This window comes from Podarcis melisellensis, assembly GCF_964234715.1.
Source record: "Podarcis melisellensis genome assembly, chromosome: 1".
Taxonomy (NCBI): Eukaryota; Metazoa; Chordata; class Lepidosauria; order Squamata; family Lacertidae; genus Podarcis; species Podarcis melisellensis.
Genome location: NC_138528.1, coordinates 128,494,022 through 128,515,139, shown reverse-complemented (window position 1 = coordinate 128,515,139; position 21,118 = coordinate 128,494,022). Strand labels below are relative to the sequence as shown.

Below are 21,118 nucleotides of genomic sequence, written 5' to 3'. Positions count from 1 at the left end.
GCGTTACGAGGATTTCTGCAAACATGTGAAGGCTGGGAACCCCTTGCCGATGACCGCAGTGCCTGGAGACAGAGTGTCAGGTGGGGCATCCATAGCAGTGGCTGGAAGAGGAATGACCACAGAGGGAAGAAACGCCCTGGTGCATCTGCAGCAGCACAACCAGACGCCTCCATCTGCCCCGGCTGCAACAAAACATGTCTCTCCTGTATCGGTCTCTACAGCCCCAGCAGGTGCTACAACCTTCCAGCAGTTTGACTTCACCCCTAAAGGGGCAATCCTTCATTGTATCCAGAGATAGACAAATTTCAGCAACATTTGGAGGATGATAGAAAGCTCACCCGTACACACAAAAATGCCCAGTGCTGGGGGTTGGGGTGGGGATGAGAGGATAATCGTATGCCAGGTTAGGACTTTTTGCTTTGACCACACCAGGAAGGATTATACTGTGGGTGTGGGGAACGATTTCATCCATCTGAAGTCAGAAACGGCATGCCTCAAATTTCAGTGAGATCTGGATCAGAACTGGGAGTTAACCAAGCTGATGCAAATTTCAGTCACTTAAAAAAACAACTCTCTCTACATAAATATATAAGAGACAGCCTAAGTAGAGTTGCCACATTATACTCACAAGTATTCTGACCTTTTGAATTGTGTGCCCTGAGCATTTGCAGAGTTTCTTTTCCTCCATGAATGGGGTGGTTCCTCATTCTCAATGTATGTAAATTATGAATATTGTTAATTTGAGACAGAAAAGCAGAAAATTGCCGTGTGTGTGTCAATGTACATATTGAGCAACATGCCATTGTGGTCTGATTTTGAACGCCACAAGCTCAGATGCAGTTCTCAGAATTACTTGTGTAATTTTTTGACCCACCCAACTCCCCACAGTGGGACACTGACTGTTTGCCCAGTGACAACATGTTCGGCTTGGAGCTGAGACATCAAATAACGTCAGTGGACGGCCTTGGATAAGACATTTATTTCGCCTTCAGCTCTCTACCCCATAAAATCAGTGTCCAAGCTGTGAGGAAATAGAAGTACCTCCTTCAGTTTTTTAACTGGTAAAAAGCGGTGGTACATGATAGTCTTCGCAAATATATAAAAAGCTAGTTTTGCATACATCCTTTACACTCCAACCGCCAGTTTAGTGTGACTATCATACAGAGCCCAAAGGGAAAATGCAGAGAAGCATCTTGATTTTCATACGCTAGAGTTGCCATGAATTCTTCCATGCAAGGAAGGAACTGTAACCATGCTTGTCTCAAGGTGTGGTCTGAAATATCTCGGCTTTCTTGGATTTTCGGAGAAAACAGCAACATCTCTGGCAGTGACAGGCCAGGCCTTGGGCGTTCTTGTTTTTCATTGCCTTGAAAGACTTTGCCCCCTTCCTACCAGCCAGGTGCCAATCTCTGCCCACATCTAGGCACTGCCCCTTAAGACACCAGGATCCTCACATTCAGATGGTTCCCAACTTGGGGAAACACTGCGCAGTGCCACCGCGCAGCCTGGTGCCCAGGATCAGATTGGCGGTTGCGCTGCGCGCCTGGGCGCTCAGAGATGCGTTACACTTTGCAAAATATCCAAGCCCTCCTCCTCCTCCCAGATCCCCAGCAGCGAGAGGTTCTCGTTCTTGGGGATCGTCAACTTCCTCCTTTCCCCTGCTCTGCATTTTTGCTCCTTTGCCCTCCCCATTGGCAGATCGCCCCCGAGGCCGCCCTTCCCTTTCTCCGGGCGCGCTTCCTTGCAAGCTGCGTGGGAAGCGCGCATTGGCGAGCCTGGATCCTCCCTTCTCCTCTCAATGGGGGAATGCGGCGGCACAGGCGGGACTAAGGCGACGGAGGGCCGCCAAGGGAGGAGGCGTGGCCCCAGCAGCCCTTCTTTTAAAATCAGCCACGGGCATCAGCTTGCAAGCGCCCTGGGAAACGGCAGCAGCGAGCAGTGGTTGCGGTGGGGACGCCGGCGCAGAGCTCAGCGGGGAAATCTGCATTGACTTCGCCTCCAAGACCACCGGAGACCTTCAGTGACTTGCATCTAAGCCGAGAGAGAGGTGAGTTTGCTGGATCCCAACTTCTTTTGTCTGCGGGTCTTCTCTCTCTCTCTCTTCATTGGCATGCACTATGGGGTGGGTCTTCATTTTCTCTTGCAAACCACCCTGCAACTAAAACTAGACAGACAGAAATGCCACACACGCCTATAGATGCGTCTTCCTTTTTGTTATGACCCCTTCCCCGCATCTTTATTTTTTATCTCTTTGTCCGCCCTACATTGCCAAACCCACCTCTGCAAATCGGAGACATCAAAATGACAGGGAAGGCCGTTGACACCCCCTTGTTACGCAGCTAGCCAAGCTGGGCTTGCATCTGATCGGCTGGGGATCGTTTTATGTAGATCGGCTCCTTTATAGCATGCTGTAGTAACGTACACAGTCTCTTGTCCCTGCAGATGTGTGGCTAAAGGATCGGCTCCCCCACCTCTTTTCAGTTCAGTACAGGTTTTCTGCATAGGGTGGTGTCCTGCATGGTGAAAGTATGACAGCAGAAGAACCAGTGGGTGGTTCATTATTCCAGATTAATTGACCCCAATGGCACAACTTTAGGTTGCGTGCCTGTGTTCCCGTCAAGTCAATGAAATCCCGGTACTAATCTACTGGACAGCTAAATTACACAATCTGAACACGGAGGATCCTAGTTCTATGTTAGCATTTCAGCAGCCTTCTATCTGAACTGTGCCCTTGACAGAGTTGGTGTTCCAAACAGTCTGCTTGAGTATAATGTGTTTAAGATCTTGCCAAGGCACCCAGGCGCCTCTTCCAATTGAAAATGCTTAGCAATGCAATGTTTGTTTCTTCTTCTTTTTACATAATCGGTTATATTTATCTGCGATACCTTATCTGTATCTTATGCCAGTTTTGCACAATCTCCACTTTCAAATTGCTCTTTGGCTTAAAGGAAGTGTAGCACAGAAAGTAGGGTGTGTACCATTTTGAAATGGGGATTAGATTTGCTTATTACTTTTTTTATATATGTTGGAAGCTGCCCAAGGGGGTGGGCAACCCAGTCAGATGGGTGGGGTACAAATAATAGTATTTCTGCTGTATGATTTTTGCAGTGCTTCACAATGCACTGCAAATGCATTCTTTTACAATTTAAATGTTTCATTCCGGTTTTTCATAATCGTATGTAATCTGTCTGTTATAGTGAGTAAAACAAAACCAAAAAGTAAGTAGAAATTGAAAACGCCACAGGGCAAACAGCGTAAGACTGCAAGCGTTATTTGTATTTATATCCTGCCTTTCCTCCAGTTAACTCAGTGACAATCACTCCAGTGAGCTTCATGACAGAGCAGGGATTTGGGGTCTCAAATTTCAGTGGCTGCCTGTGCAATGCCAAAATTCAGCACCTGCCTCTTGCTTTTCAGTCTACATCATAGTTGCGGTACCCTCAAGGCTCTGCACCCAGTGCAGCTGAGCCGGTCATGCTCCCCTAAATCCACCTCTGATTTCCAGCTGGGCCTCCGAATATCAATCCCAAGACATAAACCTGTGGCCTTCCAGGTGTTGTTGGACTACAACTCCCATCATCTCTGGCCATTGCTCTTCCTGACTGTGGCTGATGGGTGTTGAGGTTCAACAATATCTGGAGACCCCCAGGTTCCTTACCCCTAATCTTTGCAGTATGCTGGATTTTTTGTTTAGTCGTGTCCGACTCTTCGTGACCCCATGGACCAGAGCACGCCAGGCACTCCTGTCTTCCACTGCCTCCCACAGTTTGAGCAAACTCATGTTGGTAGCTTCGAGACCACTGTCCAACCATCTCGTCCTCTGTCTTCCCCTTCTTGTTGTGCTGGATAGAGTATGTTTATTTCTGAATTCGAGACTGCTTTCCAAATGTGTTCCTTGTACTCAGGTATTAGTTGGGCCCAGTATTATTTTATAGTAAAACTCACCTACTGAGGTCATGTTCATACAGATGTATAATTTGCACTCAGAAAGACCTCCTTTAAATCATGAGTACTGATGTCAATACTTCCCTTAAAGCCCTCCTTTTTCCATTGCGGCACGCACACACATTCCAGGGTGTGTGAGCAATCTGGGAGAAAGGTATGCCATTCCTAAACTAGCAAAATGCTTGGAATTATGGTGCCTGAGGAGGTATGTTGCTGGGATTCCTGGCAAGGCAGAGTTGTAGTATTATTGGCTTTCTTGTCAGTATGTTTTTAAAATTGTTTTTATCACTGATGTTCCGTAATGTGTTTTTAATATTGTATACCGCCCTGGGTCCTGCCAACCTAGCAGTTCAAAAGCACATCAAGTGCAAGTAGATAAATAGGTACCACTCTGGCAGGAAGGTAAACGGCCAGAAGTGGCTTAGTCATGCTGGCCACATGACCCAGAAGCTGTACGCTGGCTCCCTTGGCCAATAAAGCAAGATGAGCGCCACAACCCAGAGTCGGCCACGACTGGACCTAACGGTCAGGGGTCCCTTTACCTTTACTGTACCTTACCACCCTGGGATCTTGTGAAAAAGGGCAATCAATCAATCAATCAATGATGATGATGGACAGTATATAAATGATGGTGATGGTAATAATAGTACACATTTTGTGCAGAGGTCACATGCTTTCAGGAGTCTCCACCTGTATCAGCCTGCCCCAAACATTAAGATCCTTTCCCAATGCCCCACACTATCGCTTCTATCAGAGGTGAAGTTTGTCATAAGGGTCTGGCTCACACATAATGCTAAACCAGGGTGGGGGAACTCTGGTCCTGGGGGCAAAGGTGGCCCTCTAAGCCTATGTATCTGGCCCTTGGACTCTTCCCAGGCCACAGCTGCTTTGCACCTTCTTTGGGGGTGCTTTTGCCTGGCTAGAATATATCCTCGAATTCTGTTAATGCTTCTTGCTTACTCGCATGGAGTGTAGAGAGGGACGTGCGATTGTGAAGGATTTAGCCTACCTTGCAAAGGTAAGAGTCGAATTTGTTGCCCTCCCAGCCCCATTGGGTTTCTTACTATAATGGCAGCGGTTTACTCGGCAGTAATCGGTCACAGTGGTTTAGCTGTGCTGTATAATGAATTGTTGCATAACTCTGTGATGATGAAAGTAATTCCATGAAACATTGTGAAATGTAATTGTGAATGAATAATCTTGGTCGTACAAGCAGGAAACTTCTCCAGGGAAGTTTTCCTGGCGCCTTCATTATACACCGTTAGGCACCAGAAAAAAAGTTCCTTTTTAACCAGGCCTTTGCTTAATTTGATTGACATCCTACACCCTTTTAAAATGTGGTTGATGTGGGGGGGTGTTATTGGGTTGTGGTTTTTATTTTTATTTTGTAGTTTTATATTTTGATTTTATTCTGTGAACCGCCCTGAGACCTCCAGTTATAGGGTGGTATATAAATTCAATTAATAATAATAACAATAAAGAAGACTTGCATGCACATTGAGTGAATGATAACTTATAAAAATGTACAGAGTACAGCCTAAAGCTCTGTTTTTATATTATTTATATTTTATTTCATAAAATTGGTACACTGCTTGATTGTAAAACAAAATCCTCAAGAGGTTTACAAAACATAAAACAGTAAAATCACAAATTGTTTTACAAACCTACTATAAAACATACTAAAGTTAAAATGCTATACAGATTAAAATTACCTCAGCTTTCTAAGCATCTGGGTAAAGGTAAAGGGAGCCCTGACCATTAGGTCCAGTCGTGGCCGACTCTGGGGTTGCGGTGCTCATCTCGCTTTACTGGCCGAGGGAGCCGGCGTACAGCTTCCGGGTCATGTGGCCAGCATGACTAAGCCGCTTCTGGTGAACCAGAGCAGCGCACGGAAACGCCGTTTACCTTCCCGCCGGAGTGGTACCTATTTATCTACTTGCACTTTGAGGTGCTTTCAAACTGCTAGATGGGCAGGAGCAGGGACTCAGCAAAGGGAGCTCACCCCATCGCGGGGATTCAAACCGCCGACCTTCTGATCGGCAAGTCCTAGGCCCTGTGGTTTAACCCACAGCGCCACCCGCGTCCCAAGCATCTGGGTAGGCTTGCCTAAACAGGAATATTTTTAGCAGGCTCCAGAAAGGGTACAGTGAAGGCGCCTGCTTGAACTCAAGAGGCAGGGAGTTCCAAAGTTCAGGCGTTGCCACACTAAACAACTGAGGTCTTACAAATCCAGAACGGGTACCATGTGACACCTGTAATGGTGCCAATTGTGCCGATCGAAGCGTTTGAGTGTGCACATGTAGAGCAAGGCAGTTTTGTAGGTAAAGGTAATTTTTTGCATTAAACAAAAGCATAGGATAAATGGGAAATATTTTAAAGCAAAAATGGCCAAGTCATTGCTCTTTCATAACCGGCAAATACCCGTGGGGATTATAAGTAAGCCATGGATTGTTTTAGAACAGTGCTTTTGTTGACAGGGATCAAGGGCCAAGTAGGAGCTGCAATTTTTCCTCCTATTTACTTGAATGCCTGGCTCTCTCACTTTCAGAAAAGTAATATACAGCGGAACTTCCTGCAGGCCGCTTAACTCACGGGGTCATTCGCTTGCATGAAGAGATCCTGTTAGTGCTCCAGTGTCACACATGGCAACTTCTGCGATCTAAAAGGCATATCTTGGAGCTTTAGGCTGCGTGCACAAGCATCAAAGCGGCCAAGATCTGTGAGCGCTCATATAAGGCACCTTGCAAATCTTAGGCACTGTATGATTATTTAAACCGAAACGTTTCAAGCCACTGTGACTTAGATGGCATGGCTTTGAAGGAAGCTTGCCAAAACCTGCCCATCCTCAATGCCAGGAGACACGTGGCTGGAAACCCCATAGAATATGCAGACTTTGTGCTCTAGTCTAGTGTGTACCTTTACCAGAGAGGAAATTTCCTGTGCCTTCATCCCATGCAATTCTAGGAATGTCTGAAGGACAGGAGCCATGTAACCTTGGCATTCCAAAGCAACACAGCCAATGTGAAACAACTACTGTATACTGGTCTAGAAACATCTAGATTTCCCTCCGCCTGTTTTGGCTGAACTGGTCTGGCCTTGAATACTCCTCTCTGCTTTCTCCTGGCTTGCTACTGTCCATTCCCCCTTGGTGCAAGACGGAGGGAAAGATGGGTGCTATTTTGGTTGTAGACAGCGGAAATGTCCAATTTGATATTCTCCGGAGTGGTTTATGCACACAGGAGAATCTGGGCTTGTGGCAGATACGTGGTCCTTCCGCTTAGCAATGCTCAGAGATAGTCCAGCTATTGCAGCTTATGTAGAGCCAATGGAAAAATAAACTCCATTCTATGCTCCAAGAAACTACAATTTTATTTTTTTAAAAAAATCAGAATGGAGCATGAATGTCATGGGTGTGCATAACTTACCTTTCTTGCCCCCAAAATCTGAATTGCACTGGGATCATTTCAGACATGAACACCCCCTTCGTAATGTCTCTGTTGCCAACTAGCAGCCCAATTTGATCAACGGATGTCACCATAATCTGTATTTAGTGTTTGTTTTTCCCCCCTCCCCATTAGATCACAATGTCTAAAAAAATCCATGGCGGATCTGTGGTGGAGATGCAAGGAGACGAAATGACCCGTGTGATCTGGGATCTGATTAAGGAAAAGCTGATCTTTCCCTACGTGGATCTAGATCTTCACAGGTAACTGGATTTCCACAGGTCCTCTGTATTGTGAGGAAATTTCCAGATTATACGTGGGTGTTTGTCGACTGCTTAGCTCTTGTATTTGGGAGAGTCTTGCTTGATATTTTCTTTCTCTCTTGGGGACTATCCACATGTTACTTTTGCTGACCCCAAGATTAATGTGCCTTGATTCTAAATAATTGTCAAATAGAGGCAAATTCTGTTAATTACTTCGTGACTGTGTGTTCACACTTAATGCTGATTCTCAAATCAGCAGATGGGTGCCAGATGGGTGGGATATAAATAATAAAATTATTATTACAGTGGTACCTCGGTTTACGAACTTAATCCGTTCCGGAAGTCTGTTCTTCAACCGAAACCATTCTTAAACCGAGGCGCGCTTTCCCTAATGAGGCCTCTTGCAACCGGTGCCCTTCCACCATTCAGATTCCGTTCTTAGACTGAGGTAAAGTTTGCAAACTGGGACACTACTTCCAGTTTTGTGAAGTTCATAAACAGGGCTGTTCTTAAACCGAGGTGCCACTGTATTAAAAGAGTGAGGTATTTTGGCTTTTAAGTTCTTGTAAGTGGCCAGTGCAAACTTGCTTAGAACGGAAGATGCTTCTGTTGGCCAAACTTCTCTTTTAAAACAAAAACCTTGGGGTCCAGGGAAGCTTGAACTGCTGAACTGCTCAGAAAATAGGAACCTGACAAGTGTTCCTTTGTTCTGTCCTCCGGCCACACAGCCCAGGATTTTTTCATGCATCTACCAGTTTAATAGTTTTCATGCTGGGCCGTGACTCTGAATTAACTAGGCAAACTAAGTTGCCACTTACCGTATTTTCCCCTCTATAAAATGCACTTTTTCCCTCCTAAAAAGTAAGGGGAAATGTGTGTGCGTCTTATGGAGCGAATGCAGGCTACGCAGCTATCGCTGAAGCCAGCAAATCCCTCTTGCTGTTCTGGCTTCTGGGATAGCCACACGAAGCCTCTTCAGGGCAGTGGGAACGTTCCTACCGCTGTGCTGAAGAGGCTTTGTCTTGCATTCTTCAACAGCATTTGATTCAGAATATTTTTTTTTCTTGTTTTCCTCTTAAAAACTAGGTGCGTCTTATGGTCGGGTGTGTCTTATAGAGAGAAAAATACGGTACTTTTCTTTCATTGCTCCTGTGCCAGTTGGCAGCCTGCCACAAGTGGCAGCAGTATAAGAGGTTTGCAGTTCTTTTTCCATGGACGTCTCTGTGCTAAGGAAAGACCCATGTTCTGGTGTTCTGTCTCTCTCCTGCAGCTTATTAAGGGCATAGGGATTCTGCAGTGGAGTCTGGGGAGAGTAGCAACACAATAGGCAGCTTCAGGTTTCTGTTTGATATGCTCAGTGAACTAATCCACCCACCCCACAGCAGCACTTTCACCCATTTTTCTGCTTCTGAAGAGCTCTGCTGGCTACCAATGTTATGGCTATTCAGAAGAACCCCCACCCCCGCTGTCACCACCTGGGCATCACCTGCTAGCGACAAAACTGTAGCCACAATGACTCATCCCCACTTTCTTCAGGCTTCAAACCACGTGAGCCTGCTGCGGGCATTTACAGTGTTGAGAAAATAAGTCAACCTGCTATTCCACACATTGTTGTTGGAATCAAACCACTGCCTTACCAGCACCAAGTGACCTCCCTTTGGAACAGTCTTGGGCAGTGTGTGTGGAGGTCCTGGGCTTCCCAGATGATAAGACTCTCAGCCTCTCCGATGTGGTCCAAAGGAAAGCAGAGCAATACAGTGGTACCCCGCAAGACGAACGCCTCGGAAGACGAAAAACTCGCTAGACGAAGGAGTTTTTCGTTTTCTTAGCCGCTTCGCAAGACGCATTTCCCTATGGGCTTGCTTCGCAAAATGAAGCTTGCCCCGCAAGCTCCGGGGATAGCGGGGAAGCGCAGCGCGTCTTCCCCGCTGTCCCCGGACCTCTTTTGAAGCAAGGGGTGGCGGGGAGAAGATCGCTTCTCCCTGTTGCCAGCCCCGCAATCTCCAGGGACAGAGGGGAAGGAGCGCGGCGCTTCCCCTCTGTCCCCGGACGGTCTCCATAGGAACGCATTGATTGATTTTCAATGCATTCCTATGGGAAACCGTGCTTCGCAAGACGAAAAACTCGCAAGACGAAGAGACTTGCGGAACGAATTAATTTCGTCTTGCGAGGCACCACTGTACGTTTAGCACCAGCTTGGCTGCAGGAGTTGCCGGGAGGAGGCACACAAAGTGCCCTCCAATTATCTTAGGGACTCCGTTCCTGTTTTGTGTAGGGTTTACCTTTTCTTCTCCCAAAGATCTCCTAAGGCAGCAGAGGTTTAGGATCAAGAGTTTTCCTACATTCCCAGGCTGATGAGCCCCATCTGCTCCTCACTTCCCTCTGCAGCAGGCATCCCTAGCCTTCGGCCCTCCAGATGTTTTGGACTACAATTCCCATCATCCCTGACCACTGGTCCTCTTAGCTAGGGATCATGGGAGTTGTAGGCCAAAACATCTGGAGGGCCAAGGTTGGGGATGCCTGCTCTACAGCATGTTCAGAAACTGCCTTCCTGACCATTGGACCCACTCTTGCTCTTGTCTGCGCAATCCTCTGGAGCCAGTCTTTGCATGCAGGGCAAGTCCCTAACTCACTAAGGGCTTGAGACCCGTCAGCTCCTCTCAGTCAAAGCTGTTCCCGGGGTGTGGCTGCTGTCACATGGTGACAGCTTCTAGGAGCCACAGTGCAGAACTGAGTGCAGGTTGGGGGCCAAAGGTGGACAAACTACCCCAGAAGGAGCACCATGTGCCCCCCACCAGAGGTACTACCCCTCCTCTAACACACTGCCAGAGTACCATTGGCAAGAGTACCATGGAGAAAAGTACAGCAAAATCTTTTCAGTGCATCCACCGGTTGTAGATTAAACCGTTGAGTCGTTAACCTTTCCCCTACTTCTCCTGCACTTTGCTTTTTGTTCCGGATACCTGCCTAACCAGATGTACTGCTTTGCTCGTGCTGACACTGCCAAAGCAGAATAGGTATCTGATAGCATAGCTGTACAATCCCACACATCTGAGTCCAGACACATTTGTTTTTATTGGAAGGAGAGCATCAACATTGCTGTCCAAGCGGCTTTTGCTCATTCCTCCAAGTGTTAACTTCATGAAATTATCCACTTGTATATGAAGTAGCTCCTTCTTTCATGTGGACTCCAACTCCCATCAGCCTCAGCAAGCAATTGCAGGGACGATGGGAGTTGTGGTTCAGCCACATCTGGAGGGCCAACGGTTCCTCACACCTGCAGAAGATGGTCATTTTACTCTGTTTGTGCCATTTCCTATCTCTTCTCTTCTTTTTGAGCATGTTTTCCACCCTGAACGATGATGCGCATGTTTAGTAAGGCCTTGGATGGGTCTGTAAGGCACTTAACAAATGACTGTGTTTTGGGGACTTGCTTGCAGCTATGATCTGGGCATAGAGAACCGCGATGCAACCGATGACAAGGTCACCGTGGAAGCTGCAGAAGCTATCAAGAAATACAATGTTGGAATCAAGTGCGCTACTATCACTCCGGATGAGAATAGGGTAGAGGAATTCAAGCTGAAGCAGATGTGGAAATCTCCAAATGGAACGATCCGAAACATTCTTGGGGGCACAGTCTTCAGGGAAGCCATTATCTGCAAAAACATCCCCCGACTAGTATCTGGCTGGGTAAAGCCCATCATCATTGGCCGTCACGCTTTTGGAGACCAAGTGAGTCCTTCACGCAGCATTTGGCATTTATGGCTTTATGTTGAGCGCACCCTCTCAAACATCAGAGATTTTGTATGGTTAGGGAATGCATGCAAAAGAGAGCAAAATGCAGCTGCAGGGCCATCGATGAATCGTCACAAAGCATGTCTCTTACAGATTTTTGAACTGAACTGCAATTCTTGTTAATGATTAAAATAGATTGAGCTGTGTTGAAATCTCTGCAAGCTACAACTGTGGCTGTTTGCCTTGGTCTGGAAATCATTTAAAGGAAGTACAGTAGTGCCTCGCAAGACAAAATTAATTCGTTCCGCAAGTTCTTTCGTCTTGCGAGTTTTTCGTCTTGCGAAGCACGGTTTCCCATAGGAATGCATTGAAAAAACCTCCGCTGTCCCGGGGTTTTTTAGAATGCTGGCGGGCGGCAGCGAAGCCTTCTGGTCCTGGACCTCTTCTGAAGGCGGGCAGGGGGCAAAAGTCTTTGCTCCCCCCCTGCCTGCCTTCCCGGGGGCTTTTAAATCGCCCCTGGACAGCGGAGAATGTCCCGGGGTTTTTTAGAATGCTGGCGGGCGGCAGCGAAGGGCGATTTAAAAGCCTCCGGACGGCTTTTGAAGGCAGGCGGGGGGGGGGAGCAAAGACTTTTGCCCCCCGCCCGCCTTCAGAAGAGGTCCAGGACCTCTTCCGAAGGCGGGCGGGGGGCAAAAGTCTTTGTCCCCCCTGCCTGCCTTCCCGGGGCGATTTAAAAGCCTCCGGACGGCTTTTGAAGGCAGGCGGGGGGGAGCAAAGACTTTTGCCCCCCGCCCGCCTTCAGAAGAGGTCCAGGACCTCTTCCGAAGGCGGGCGGGGGGCAAAAGTCTTTGCTCCCCCCCCGCCTGCCTTCAAAAGCCATCCGGGATAGCGGGAAGCGCTTCCCTGCTATCCCGGACTGCTTTTAAAATGCTGGCGGTGGGGAGGAAAGCCTTTCGGCCCCCGCCGGCCTTCCTGGACCTCTTCTGAAGGCTGGAGGGGGGGGGGAAGGCTTTGCTCCCCACCGCCAGCATTTAAAAGTGGTCCCCGGAGATTTCCCTATGGGCTTTCGTCTTGCGAAGCAAGCCCATAGGGAAAATCGTCTAGCGAAGCGCCTCCAAAACGGAAAAACCCTTTCGTCTAGCGGGTTTTTCGTCTTGCGAGGCGTTCGTCTTGCGAGGCACCACTGTACTATTTTTCCCTTCTTTCTTCCCTGCAAAGGGAGAATAATAGAAATCAGACATGACACTTACATGGTATATAATTCTGGTAGGGAGGGGGTACTGGCCAGTTGCATGTTGCTCATCCCTTACCTAAGCGGCCATTTTGTTTGTTCTTCTGCAGTACAGAGCCACAGACTTTGTCGTTCCTGGCCCTGGAAAGGTAGAGATGACCTACACACCGAAGAATGGAGGCAAACCCATAACTTATTTGGTCCATAACTTTGAAAGTAAGTGTTGGATTATATAAAGGATATTTGAATGTGGAGAATTGGGGAGGCATGTTAAGTAGAGTTCGGCTTGTAGCCTGAATAATGGATTGAGCCAGACCTTCAACCAGGGATCCACAACTGGGGAACCGTGGACCAAACCTGGCCCCAGTTGCCCTCCATCCCAAGTTGCCAATGTGGGAAGAGAATGCAGAGGAACTAGTAACTATGGTGATATTCAACTAAATCTTCCTCGCTAGACCCACTGAAGTTAATGGACATAACTTAGTCATGTTCATTAACTACAGTGGGTCCACTCTGAGTAACATTTAGTTGAATCATACCCTATATAGCTATAGGCTGGCGATCTTAGTAGTGAGCCAGGGTCTCCCTTCCAACAATTCTTTGTGGTCTTTCCATAATATTAGATCAAGGAGCACATGAAGTATGAAAAACAACAACAGCATTTCTGTTCTGTACATGCTGTTCTGTCACCTGTCACCATTGTTCCTGTTACATACAGGCCTGTTCTTTTCTGCCAGAGGCAAGGGCACAGCCCAGGAACCCAAAGTTGCTTTGGTGTTGCTCAAACAGTTGTGAAACTGGCGTTGGTGGTTGCAAAACCAACTTGTGATTTATGTGTGTTTCAGTGTCTTGCTTCATTCTGCACAAGGCAATAATGTAGTTTGGGGTCATTGTAGCTTTGATGTGTATAGATAGGATGAAAGGACTACAAGGGGGAGGATTGATTCTAGCAATCGCAGGTGCAGAGTTCTTGAAATGTATGTTTGCAGAGGGATGGGAATTGCTGCACTGTGTTTCCCTGCCTGGATTGCCCAGAAGTCTTGAGAGACTGAACTGGAAGAATGTTGCAGAAGGGATGCAACACAGCCATTTCCATCTTGGTTCCATGTACATGTTGGAACCAAGAAACTCCTAAGAGTCTAAGAAGGAAGAGGCTAAAAGGAAGGGAATCTGCACAGGAAAGGAGAGAGCCTGCAGAATGTAGACTTGGCCCAAGTCACTTACTGCCCTCTCACGATGGTTCCATAAATCACTTGGACAATATCTACAGAGCACTCTGAATACTCAAAGTGCTTTGCAAATGCATACTATCCATAAGCATTAAATGGGCGTTTGGCGATTCCTGTCTGAAGGCACTGGAGAGGTTTGTGCTCGTGTGTCCCACAAAGTTACGATCAGGTTCTTTACTACTCTTAAAGGGGGAAAGGAATGCTGCTTCTGCCTTCTTAACTCCTTTAGTGGAACTTGGGAAAGTTGCTAGGAGGCTGTGTTTGCATGGAGAAGCAATTGATTTCCCAGCCTTCAGTATAAATGAGAGGCTCCATTCATTTAAGCTGTGTACTAGACCTGTATGTTTAGTATATGGTTGTGTTCACTGATGTAGAGATGTAATGATGTAATGAATGCTGCATTGAACTGCACATATATGCCACGCATCAGGCCGTACAAAAATAATTGGTGGCTGCAGTACAGTCCTTAAACATTCTGAGAATGTTCCCTGTACGCTTTCTCTCCATTGAGCCATGGCATGAATGAACAGTTGTAGGCCGTGTGCCAGCTTGCAGACTGTGACAAGCGGAGACTGGGTGGAATCCGTTCAGACACACTAAGGTTTTTGTCCTTCGTCCCCGCCCAGCGTAACTTCATACTTTGCAACTCCTCAGTAGTACTCCAGGCATTAAAAAAGAGAGAGAGAGAGAGAGAGCGCCTGGGAAATTGCAAAACAATCTTTACAATAACTCTGTAAGGTATGTCAGTATTATTTTGGTATGTCAGATTGGGGTGTAATAGAATAACGACTTGCCCAAGACCACCCAGAGCTGAGATTTGAACTAAAGCAGCCTTGCTCAAAACTCTCCTTAACCATTAATTACTGTTGCATTACATTGCACGCATTGATGCGTGTTCTAAGCCCTGCAGAATCATTCCAAGGAGGTCAATTGTCGTGTCACAGAATAATGTTTCATTATCAGTCATTACTTTAGTCATCTTGCGTTAAAATGTTCAGGTATGAAATTATCACCAGAAGGCATCCCAGTTTCTGAAAAGACTGATTTAGAGTCCTGTTTTAATTTTTTAAATTTTAATGAGAAAAAGGAGTAAAGATAAAAAAAACCACTTAAGCGAGTTGAAAATTCATAATATTTATTAAAAAAAAAATTTATACTCTCCATTTAAAAAGTTGTCAGAGTGGTTTGCTGTTTTCTTAAAATGAAAGTGTATTAAAATATTGGAGGGGTGTCAGAGAGAGGAGTGGTACACACTATAAAAATACCGTGCTGCTCAAAAGCAGATGTTTCTGTTCTACTTGACTCCTTTTTTTTTACTTTTCTCTTTCTCTCTTCTGTGGTATAGACTGTGGAGGTGTGGCTCTGGGAATGTTCAACCTTGACCAGTCCATTGCGGACTTTGCCCACAGTTCTTTCCAGATGGCGCTGTCTAAAGCATGGCCTCTGTACATGAGCACCAAAAACACCATTTTGAAGCGATACGATGGGCGTTTTAAGGACATCTTTCAGGAGATCTATGAGAAGTAATCAATATTTTGTTATATATTCATCTTGCAGGTGTATCTTTGTTTAAAGAACTGTCTTATTAGTCACGGTAGCTGATCTTTGAGTCTTTGGTCAAAAAGGTCTTCCTCAAAATCTCACATTGTTTATCTTATTTCTTAATGCCACTGGAAGCTGAACCAGTTAGTCATTCATTTTGCAAAACCTCTTTCTGTTAACTCCTACAGAAACATGAGGTGGAGGAAAGCTATGAACCTGAGTGAATGAAGAACTGATTTTCATATTTCATATGAAAATAAAAATCTGACAAGAGAGACGCTGGAGGCCCAGACATAAAATTCAGTCCCCTAAGGTTCATTGGCTGCCTTCCATCCTAGCCCAAGATCCCAAGGACAACCTCATTCTTCTAGGCTGAAACACAGGCAGAGGACTCTAGATCTGCCACTTCTGGACAGGAACTGCTTGGGCAGAGCTCTCCCTCTCTCTCTGTACTGTGGACCTTGGCTCTTTGCCACTGCACTGACCACACTGGAAGGAAATGGTAGTCCGCACCTTTGCTGCTGATTACTCTGTAGAAGAGGATGAGGGATTGGGGAGCTACAGAATCCTAGTTGCAGGGGTCCTTGCTGACCATTTAGTTCAGTCCCCTGCAGGAAGTTCAGGTGGCATCCCCAGCTGCTCAGCCTCTGCTTAAAGACCACCAGCAAAGGAGAGCCCACCAACTCCCACCAGCCCCAGAAAGCACGGCCAGTGGCCAAGGATCATGGACGCTTGTAGTTCATCTGGAGGAGCAAAGGTTCTCCACACCATCTTTTAAGTACTTGGATCCATTATTGGACTGCCCTTACCTTCATGAAGATTCTCATATTCTGACTAAAATCTGCCCTCACGTAATGCAAGCCAGAAATATCATAAGGTACATTAGCATGGAAACTCAGGCAGGCTTCCTCCCCTTCCCCACCACATTCCCACATCCTTTATGCAAGGTGTAAGCTGCTTTCCCTTCTTCTCGTGGGTTGTATATACCGGACCTGCAATTTTCACCTGTGATTCTACTTTCCTTTTCCTTCCAGGGAGTACAAGTCACAGTTTGAGGCCAAAAAGATATGGTATGAGCATCGGCTGATTGATGACATGGTGGCCCAAGCGCTAAAATCTGAGGGAGGATTTGTCTGGGCCTGCAAGAACTACGATGGGGATGTGCAGTCTGACTCGATTGCCCAAGGTATGATCCACCCCTCTCTTCTAGCACTTCTACAGGACGCCATTTTGATAGCTTGAGATTAAATTCTTTATCTTTGGCAAGACGTGGGTTAGCTGTGTGAGGAGTGACTTAATGATTGTTGGGACATAAGAATAGCCCTGTTACAGCAGGCCAAGGGGCGTCCTGGCTCAGCATTGTCTCCAACAGCGGACAGTTAGATGCTTCTGAAAAACCTACAAAGACTGCAGCCAGTGTGGTGTAGTGGTTAAGAGCGGTAGTCTCGTAATCGGGGGAACTGGGTTCGCGTCTCCGCTCCTCCACATGCAGCTGCTGGGTGACCTTGGGCCAGTCACACTTCTGTGAAGTCTCTCAGCCCCACTCACCTCACAGAGTGTTTCTTGTGGGGGAGGAAGGGAAAGGAGAATGTTAGCCACTTTGAGACTCCTGAAGGGGAGTGAAAGGTGGGCTATCAAAACCAAACTCTCTTCTTCTTCTTCTTCCTGGTGGCAAAATGTGCAAGCTTTCACATGGTGCAGGATTTGTCACAGAAGAGGAAAGCAACTAAATTCCCTGCAGTATACAAAACAAGGTTGTTCCCTTGTACAGATGATGGTACCCACTCAGCTATGTAACAATATTTCATTCCAACAAACCTTTCTACATCGAACATGAATGTGTACAATGGATCGGCCAGCAGGGAGTTGCAAATTATTGTACATCATGTTGATATAAGGAACACCTATTTCCAATAAATATTCCTGTATCAGCAATACATGGTTTCCGAGAATGGCAAAGGGGCCACCAGAAAGGAGACATGTTCTCTGCCTTTCATCAGTGGCTCAAAGCAAGTTTTGTGGTTTCTTTGCACTGGTAGCTGTCATAACGTTTCATGGCTATGTTGCTCTTACCCAGGTATTGTATGTGGCCTGTAACAGCAAAGAAAACCTATGCTGCTTTCTTGAGTATTGAGAAGCAAAACTGGTCTTGCCACACTTACGTGTTTGGGAGGCAGGAAACTTTCTGAAGGAATGGAGAAGATAGGGCTGAGAGGAAGAGTTAGCAGCAAATTCTAATTGTCAAGGAGCTAGCCGTGCTTGAAAGACAAGTGGTGGGTGTTCGCAAGTAGCCTTAAGGTGAATTGTCATAAAATTACTAGGTAGCCTAATGGCAGACGCGATACTGTTGGCCCTGACAATTGTCTCACATGGTTCAGCAATTTACAGAACTCCTAAGGGCAGTGGCTTCTGCATAGCATTTGATCACATGCCTTTAGGCCACCACGATCCTGTAATCAGAATTTTATTGCCTTCTTCAATTTCACCAGTGGAAAACACTTTGTGAATTCCAGGCAAATTCAAGTCAAGTCCAGCTAAGCATATACTTAACTCACTTTCTTTAATTGTTGTCTTGTTATTTCCTCACATTTCTCCTTCATTTCTGACAGAATTGGAAACCACTTACATATTTTGTTCCAAATTACTAGATTGAAAATTATCTTCTGTATGTATGAAGGCTGTTGAGACATACCAGGTTGATTTATTTGCCCCGCCTGGTATGCCATGGAGGAATATGCAAAAAATTGAAGTTCTGAGTTTATTCTCGTGCCCAGGTTATGGCTCCTTGGGGATGATGACTAGTGTCCTGATATGCCCAGATGGCAAAACTGTTGAAGCTGAAGCTGCTCACGGCACAGTCACCCGTCATTATCGCTTGTACCAGAAAGGTCAAGAAACCTCTACAAACCCGATCGGTAAGTTTGCTACCAGCTGTCTCGGCCATACCTAGAAAATGTGCGTGAAGCATGTTTTGCCACGGCTTATTCCCAAGAATAAAAGTCTCGTTTAGTTCTTGTGCGTATTTTGGTGAGCTGTATCTATTGGTATGGAATATTATGCCTGTAGGAACAGCAGGTTCTGTCTTCTGCAACACCATTTCAGGGTCCCTTCACTGCAAGGATTACTGCTAGTCCAAAGGAAGTCCCCCCCCTCCTCCCACCTGTCCTCCCCCCCCAATCTGTTTTGAATCAATTTCTCCAAGCTTCCAGAGCAGATTTCAGAGAGGGCGTGGAGGCAGGATCCTGTTGTGGTAGCAGTTATCCTTGCACGGGTAGGACAAGTTAGTAAAATGCTACCCCGTGTACAACGTGAAATCTAGTGCTGCTGTTTCACTGGGACAAAAACAGTCTGGGACAAATTTTGGGGGTGAGATTCAAAAAAGGGACTGGCAAGAATCACCTCCCCTTGTTTCACCCTAGCGGACACCTCTATTAAGAGTCATTCTGCAGGTGGAACAGCAGCAGATAGGAGGGGATGGATTCTGCAGACATGTCAGATAGCAAAATAATCGTGTGGGGTGCGTGCTGTGGTTTGCACAGCACAGATGAAAATATTGCTGTGTAGTCTGTGGAATTCAAAATGAATAAAGGCAGAAACCCAAACCGTTTCCAGGATTCACATAGTCTGTCATTCCGCATTTATAATATAGTAATGGTTCCATAGTGTCTCAGGAAACGCGTGTGCCAGGTGAGAGGTGCAAGAAGAAATGTGTAGCAGGAAAGCATTTAACTTCTACTTGGATGTCTTTGTCATCATTCTCTTAATGGGAAAACACTCTGAAGCAGAAATTGGAAATCTTGACACCATTTGAGGAACGAGATTCCCATATGGGGAGATGCAGATGGGTCGCGGGGCCATTATAGCTGTGTCAGGAGGCTACTTGCTAAGAGACTCCAGAGGAAAACACTTCACAGGGAAAGTTTTGATGATTCAGTCCAAGGAGTGCAATCACCAGTTGAAAACAAAATTAGATTTTTAGGTGCTCATGGTGCAGGAGGGAGTAATGTGGTAATAGAGATGGTCATAATTTCAGAAGTGGAAGCCTTGACTCAATTCATTATTATTTTTTCTCTCTCTCTCTCCTGTTGACCTTTCTCAGCATCCATCTTTGCCTGGACTAGAGGTCTTGCTCACAGAGCAAAGCTGGATAACAACACAGACCTTAAGAACTTTGCTTCTGCCTTGGAAGATGTTTGCATAGAGACCATTGAAGGTGGCTTTATGACAAAAGATCTGGCTGCTTGTATCAAAGGGTTACCCAAGTGAGTAAACTCAGCCCATTAGGAAAAAGAATTCTACATAATGGTAGAATTTGTACAATTAAAAAACACTAAACTGCTTGTTTGGTGTTCATTGCAGCATAGACCTGAATTCCATCCCAAAGATGGGCAATTACAAGAACTGAAAGCAGAACTACTCGGGTCTCCAGTAAAATATGACTGCAGTGTTTTAAGCCATTCTTTGCCAGGGTCGTAGCAGCTAATCCTTCTTCTGCCAAATTGTGAAAGCTCTTATTCTGTATTTCATGCTAAAGTCGCCACACAAGCCGAAGGTTAGGGAACATGCATCTAAAATACATTCTCATGCCTATAAATGTAGGTTTTTGAGAAAGGAATGACCCCCCACATTTTTTCTTCTTAACCAAAGGAAAGGAAGTCTTGAGATACTAGATTGAGGGGTGGAAAGGAGTGGATCGAGGATTCGCCCCACCCAAGAATGAGAAAAAATCAGATGGCATAAAACATTGTCAGAACACTTCTTGCGCGTGTATAGAACAGTCAAACTTTGTGCCATGCTGCTCCTGACTGACACAAACCCGCAAAACTAGCTAATGTTTAAGATGAATTTTAAATCTCATACTACCATAACATTTACGGTTTTCTTTCTTCATCTCAGTGTGACGCGCTCTGACTACTTGAACACATTTGACTTCATGGATAAACTTGCTGAAAACCTAAAGGCAAAGCTCTCTTCCCAGCCAAGACTTTAAGGAACAGGCCTCAAGAATCGCTCCGGAAAGAAGGTCGCCTGCCACATGAATGAATCGCACTGTTGTGTAGTATAGCACTTGGGGGGGGGGGAATATGTCTACATTGTCAGATTTTGTCTTTTCAACCAAAACCCACAGTGACAGACCTTACTGGGGGTGGGGATGAGCTCTACAGTGAATGATTTAAATAATGAAATAGGTTTTGTTTTCTAGCTAGCTGTTGGGCCCTTACTGGAGTACGTAAAGCACTGCAAGATTTAAAAACCTAGTGAAACTGGACAAAGGCTGCAATCCTAACCTCAGTTGCCTGAGAGTAAGGCCCAATGAGTTCAGTAGGCTTTGCTTCTGAACAGACATGGTTAGAAGTGCACTGTAAAGCCTCACGTTGGCAGGATTGTAAGAGGATTCTACTAATGTTAGAGTTGTGAATATTTGCCACAGTTCAATAGGGCAAAGACTTAGACAAGTGCAGTCCTTTTCTTATGTATCGTACCCAAGTTGAAGTGCAGGAATGATTTACTCCTGTGTTTAGGCCAGGTGTATTTTATTTCCTTTCAGATAGGTTAATGGTGCAGCTTCTCAGACTATTTTCAACCATTTGAACATTCTCTTTTATTCTCATTAAACATTGTTCCATCCATGGCTCCTGTTCTTTTTATGGGGGGTATTTGGCATAAATAAACTACTAATATCCATCCCTATGTGTCATCTTGTTTATGAATTGTAAAGAAACAACTGGT

The 21,118-nt window shown here is 45.9% G+C and overlaps 1 protein-coding gene across 1 annotated transcript; it reads left to right on the top strand.

The window, feature by feature from the left end:
- Window positions 1-1,872: 1,872 nt before the first annotated feature.
- IDH1 (isocitrate dehydrogenase (NADP(+)) 1) lies at window positions 1,873-21,073 on the top strand. The gene is made up of 9 exons (XM_081894140.1): window positions 1,873-2,047; window positions 7,524-7,651; window positions 11,092-11,383; window positions 12,728-12,833; window positions 15,192-15,369; window positions 16,423-16,574; window positions 18,163-18,303; window positions 19,488-19,650; window positions 20,285-21,073. Exons 2-9 carry the CDS (start codon window positions 7,530-7,532, stop codon window positions 20,376-20,378), a joined length of 1,248 nt encoding a protein of 415 aa, XP_081750266.1. The 5' UTR covers window positions 1,873-2,047; window positions 7,524-7,529; the 3' UTR covers window positions 20,379-21,073.
- The last annotated feature ends 45 nt before the right edge of the window (window positions 21,074-21,118 follow it).

What these genes read in the sequence shown, in the direction of transcription:
- IDH1 (XM_081894140.1), top strand. Translation starts at nt 7,530, where the DNA reads ATGTCTAAAAAAATCCATGGCGGATCTGTGGTGGAGATGCAAGGAGAC. An exon ending in TTTGGTCCATAACTTTGAAA is followed by an intron (nt 12,834 to 15,191) that starts GTAAGTGTTGGA and finishes TCTGTGGTATAG; the next exon opens with ACTGTGGAGGTGTGGCTCTG. An exon ending in TTTCAGGAGATCTATGAGAA is followed by an intron (nt 15,370 to 16,422) that starts GTAATCAATATT and finishes TTTTCCTTCCAG; the next exon opens with GGAGTACAAGTCACAGTTTG.